Genomic DNA, 5,000 nt, shown 5'->3' on the forward strand with positions numbered 1-5,000 from the left:
AAAAGAACATAATACAGATTTTCTTAAACTTCAATCAATTATAAATGTGTAAGATACATATGCACAGAAAAAAAATTCAATAGTTAAGAAACCTACTACAAGTGGCGCAGTGAGTAGGATAATCAAATTCTTGTGGCAATATAAAGATCTTGGTTGAAATACTATTCTTTGAAATAGTCCTGTTAATTGGGCTGCATACAACTTAAAAACCTGTATTAATGATTTTAAAATTTCCAGACTAGTATGTCCATAACGTGTGAAGGTGTTTCCTGGTGTAAAGCTTACGATAGTGGTGTGGTGAGTAAAATTATTGTAAACCCCAGGCATCTGAAAGGGAGATTAAGGTGAGGTGGAATTCTTTTCTTTTTTTTTCTTCTGTGTCGTGGCAAAGTTGTACTCAGTTAAGTTAATCTATAACGGGCCGTTCTTTTCACTTTGCATACTGCGGCAACAGACACTGGAAGTTGTATCTCGCTTCATTTACACATTACTTGCATTACGGATAAGGAATTATTGCTTACGGTTCCTCGTAATTGGGCGATCAGTTGTCGACATATAACTGTTAATGTTGGAACTGTGGTACGTCATATTTTAGAAACTTTTTTTTTCTAGTTCTTGGGGGTTTGAATAAATTCTCTTAATCTCCCAACTATATTTGATAATTTATTAGGTTTTAAAAAACCTTGTAATCCCATTAGATACGTTTTCGAATAAGATATAATGGCAGAACTCCTAGAAATCTTGGAAAGAGCTCGAGCACTTGGTTTAAGTGGCGAAGCTGCAGAAGAGCTAATTGTAAAGGAACAGGAGATGTTAAAGGAAAGAGCTGATAGAGAAGAGAGGGTAGCAGATCGGGAATTAAGGAAACTAGAATTAGAGACCGCTGAATCAGACAAACAGCGCGCTGAAGCAGAGAAACAACACGCGCATGAATTGCTACTCGCGCAATCAAACTTGAATAAAATTCAAGAAGTCTCGAGTAATAAGACAAATTTACCATATTTTGAAGGTCTTAGGCTGCCTATTTTTACTGATGAAGATGACGAATTGGATAGTTATTTACAACGATTCGAAAGATAAGCAGAGATTCACAAGTGGAAGAGGGAAGACTATCACGTGTACTTGGGTTCGTGCTTGCGAGGTCGCGCGTTGAAGGTGTACACATCTTTACCAGACGAAAGTATTAAGGACTACAATAAACTGAAAGACGCTTTGCTAAAGGCTTACACTATAGATGCCGATTCATACCGCCGTAAATTTAGAGAAAGTAAAATCAAAGATAGAGAGAGCTACGTTCAGCTTATCGTAAGGATGAAACTTAATTTAGAAAGATGGCTAAGCATGAGCAAAGTCCCTAAAGATTACGAATCCTTGTGTGATTTTCTTATTACTGACCAACTCCTTATGAACTGTGGTTATGACCTTAGGGTATTCTTGAAAGAGCGTGGCTTTAGTGATTCACATGACATGGCAGAAGCGGCAGATCGCTATCGTGGCGCGCATAACTATCGAGAAATTAAGTCCCGCGCGTCCGTCAAACCTGCAATCCCAAGGGAAAATACAGAAGTGAAGTGTCACGGCTGCGGAAAATCCGGTCATATACGTCCCCAGTGCCCTGACAATCCTCGTAATTTTAAACCCAATAAAGCTATTGCTTCTAAAGTAAATTTTGTGTTTGAAGCAGAACTTGTACCTCCAAACAGCCTGTCTGATCCTAATGGAAGACTTTGTGAAAAACCGGCTCGAGTAGTTCTGGACACGGGTTGCTCTAGTGTAATAGTAAACGAAAAATTGGTACCATCTAGATTCAGGCTTAACCAAGTTGCTAAGGTGTACGATTTTCTCGGTGTCCCGAGTGTGTTTCCTAAAGTGAGATGTCTGATACAAAGCAAATTCTTTACTGGATGGATTAATGCCATCGCAGCTCCTATTAAGTTTGCCGATGTTTTAATTGGTCTTATTCCTGGCGTTAGATTTCCATATGGTAACGACTCACAGCATGATACAGTCACTAATAACGTAAAGGCACATAACAATTGTCAGGCAATACACAAGGAAAACCCTTCTAATTCAATTTCTGATTATAAAGATGAAAATACTGGTGTTAAGCTTGCGGAACTAGCCCTTAACGTTCAAACTCGCTCTTCGAAAGGGAATCTATCTAAATCTACAACTCTTTCCTGCCCTGATTTCCTGAATAGGAGTATCACTAAAGATGATATTGTTAAAGAACAACAGTCTTGTAACAGTCTGAAATCTATAAGAGACAAAATTGCAAATGGTGAATCTGTTAAGAGTAAGAGTCGCTCTGTCAATTACCAGATGATTGATGGATTGATTTACAGAGTTTGTGTAGCCAGTCAGAATGAGTATGAAATAGGAGGGAAACAGTTGGTGGTGCCCGTGAAATATCGCAGTGATGTAATGCACCTTGCTCACAATGCCCTTGTAGCTGGCCACTTCTCACACCGTAAGACATCTAGTAAAATTTTTGATCACTTCTTTTGGCCTGGTGCCGGGGCCGACATTAAAAGGTTTTGCCGTTCGTGCCCTAAATGCCAGAAATTTTCAGCCAGAGGGAGCGTAAGGAAGGTGCCAATGAAGAACATCCCCGTCATATCAGTGCCATTTTCTCGTGTAGCGATAGATATTGTTGGTCCAGTCACGCCAAGTTCAGAAAGGGGACATAAATATATTCTCACTTTAATAGATTACGCCACTAGATACCCTGAGGCGGTACCGCTTAAGAATATAGACACCATAACTGTTGCCGAAGCTTTAGTCGAAATATTCTCTCGCATTGGCATACCGAAGGAAATAATGTCTGATCGCGGCTCCCAGTTTAAATCTGACCTAATGAGCGAAATTCATCGTTTGCTCTCTGTGAAAGCCTTGTACATGTCACCATACCACGCATGTTGTAATGGCGCCGTTGAAAGGCTTAATGGTGTTTTAAAATCCATCATCAAAAAGCTTTGCTCAGAACATCCGAAAGACTGGGATCGGTACATCCCCGCAGCATTATTTGCTTACCGCGAGACGCCTAACGACAGCTTAAAGTTTTCCCCTTTTGAACTTTTATACGGGCGTAAGGTACGTGGTCCATTGAGTATACTACACGAGCTATGGTCAAATGATGGCATTGATAACGAGGTAAAAACAACCTACCAGTACGTCCTTGACCTCCGTTCTCGATTAGAGGAAACGGCCAAACTAGCTGCATCATACGCTGAAATAAGCTGTAGAAATTACAAAGCATACTATGACAAAAAGACTAAAGTACGTAAATTATATGTCGGAGATGAAGTGTTAGTTTTGTTGCCTACATGTAGCAATAAATTAGTGATGCAGTGGCGTGGACCGTACCCTGTAATTAGGTGTCATGAAAATGGTGTTGACTATGTTGTGAAGATGCAGGGGAAGGAGAAACTCTATCATATAAATATGTTAAAAAAATATTTTAGACGTGAAATGACTAAAATGAAGCCTGAATGTAATATAGCCCAAATTTGTGTTGAAGATGAATTGCTAGTGGACGGAACATGCGAACCTGTTTACTTTGATGTAATTACCAATCATAGAGATAAACCTAATATCAGTGATAAGTTATCTCCGATTCAGACTGAAGAAATGCATACTTTGCTAAAGCGTTTCAAAGATGTAATATGTGATAAGCCAGGGATAACTTCATCAATAGAGCACAATATTAAATTGACATCTGATGTCCCTGTGCACAAGAAACAATATCCTATCCCTCATCATTTAAGTCATGAGTTCAATAGGGAGGTGGATAAGATGTTAGAACTCGGTGTTATAGAACCCTCAGAGTCCCCATATTGCTCACCGGTAGTTCTGGTTAAGAAGGCTGATGGGACATGGCGAGTTTGTATTGACTTCCGGGCCATTAATAGTATATCTGAGTTTGACGCCGAACCCATGCCCACTACTGAAGATGCTCTGAATAAATTTGCAAATGATGTATATTTCAGTGAATTAGATTTGTGCAAGGGTTACTGGCAAATCCCCTTGTCAAAACCATGTAGAATTTACACTTCTTTCGCCACTCACAGAGGATTAATGCAGTGGAAGGTAATGCCGTTTGGATTGAAAACTGCGTGTGCAACGTTTATTAGATTGATGCGTAAGGTTTTACGTGGTTTATCCAATACGGATTGTTACTTTGACAATATTGTAGTGCATAATAGTGACTGGAATGAACATTTGCACGGTGTGAAACAAGTGCTGACTAGACTAAGAGATCACGGACTGACTGTTAGTCCTTCTAAATGTTTCTTTGGTTATCCAAAAATTAAATACCTAGGTGTATTGCTGGGCCATAACTATATCACCCCACTTGACGAAAAGGTGAAAGCTATTAACGCTATGCCCTTACCTACAACTAAAAAACAACTCAGATCCTTTCTTGGTACTACAGGTTATTATATGAAGTTTGTACAAAATTATGCGAGTACTGCAGCTCCCCTCAGTGAAATGCTGAAAAAGTATAGCAGTAACAAACTTGATTGGAAGCAGCATCAGACTGACAGCTTCAATTCTTTAAAATGTTCTTTAATGTCTAACCCAATACTTTGCTTGCCAGATATGTCTAAAATGTTCTATCTTCGTACAGATGCCAGTGACACGGGGGTAGGAGCAGTACTCTTGCAAGATGTGAATGGTTGTAAGATGCCCATTGCCTATGCAAGTAGGAAATTGCTTGACCGTGAGGTAAACTATGCAACCATCGAGAAAGAGTGCCTGGCCATTGTATGGGCCATAGAAAAATTCAGAGTTTACCTGTATGGCAAGGAGTTTATCCTACAAACAGACCAGAAACCTTTATCTTATCTCTTCAGTATGAAGAATTCAAACGGTAGGCTAATGCGCTGGGCTTTGGCATTGCAATGCTATTCTTTCTCAATTGAATATATACGGGGCAAAGATAATGTTGGAGCTGACTTCTTAAGTCGCTGCCCTATATAGATTTGTAAATATTGTAA

At 39.5% G+C, this 5,000-nt stretch overlaps 1 protein-coding gene across 1 annotated transcript in view; it reads left to right on the forward strand.

The window, feature by feature from the left end:
* The first annotated feature begins 1,049 nt into the window (after positions 1–1,049).
* The window catches only part of LOC147471143 (uncharacterized), a 4,621-nt gene continuing 670 nt past the window's right edge, over positions 1,050–5,000 (forward strand). Inside the window, exon 1 of the mRNA XM_086540946.1 lies at positions 1,050–5,000. This exon is cut by the window's right edge and continues 255 nt beyond it. Within this exon, the coding sequence (XP_086397072.1) occupies positions 1,312–4,983 (3,672 nt within the window). The 5' untranslated portion in view covers positions 1,050–1,311 and the 3' untranslated portion in view covers positions 4,984–5,000.

Source organism: Penaeus japonicus, unplaced genomic scaffold (assembly GCF_977035675.1).
Source record: "Penaeus japonicus unplaced genomic scaffold, GWHDUDI00000001_assembly GWHDUDI00000010, whole genome shotgun sequence".
In the NCBI taxonomy this organism is placed as follows: domain Eukaryota; kingdom Metazoa; phylum Arthropoda; class Malacostraca; order Decapoda; family Penaeidae; genus Penaeus; species Penaeus japonicus.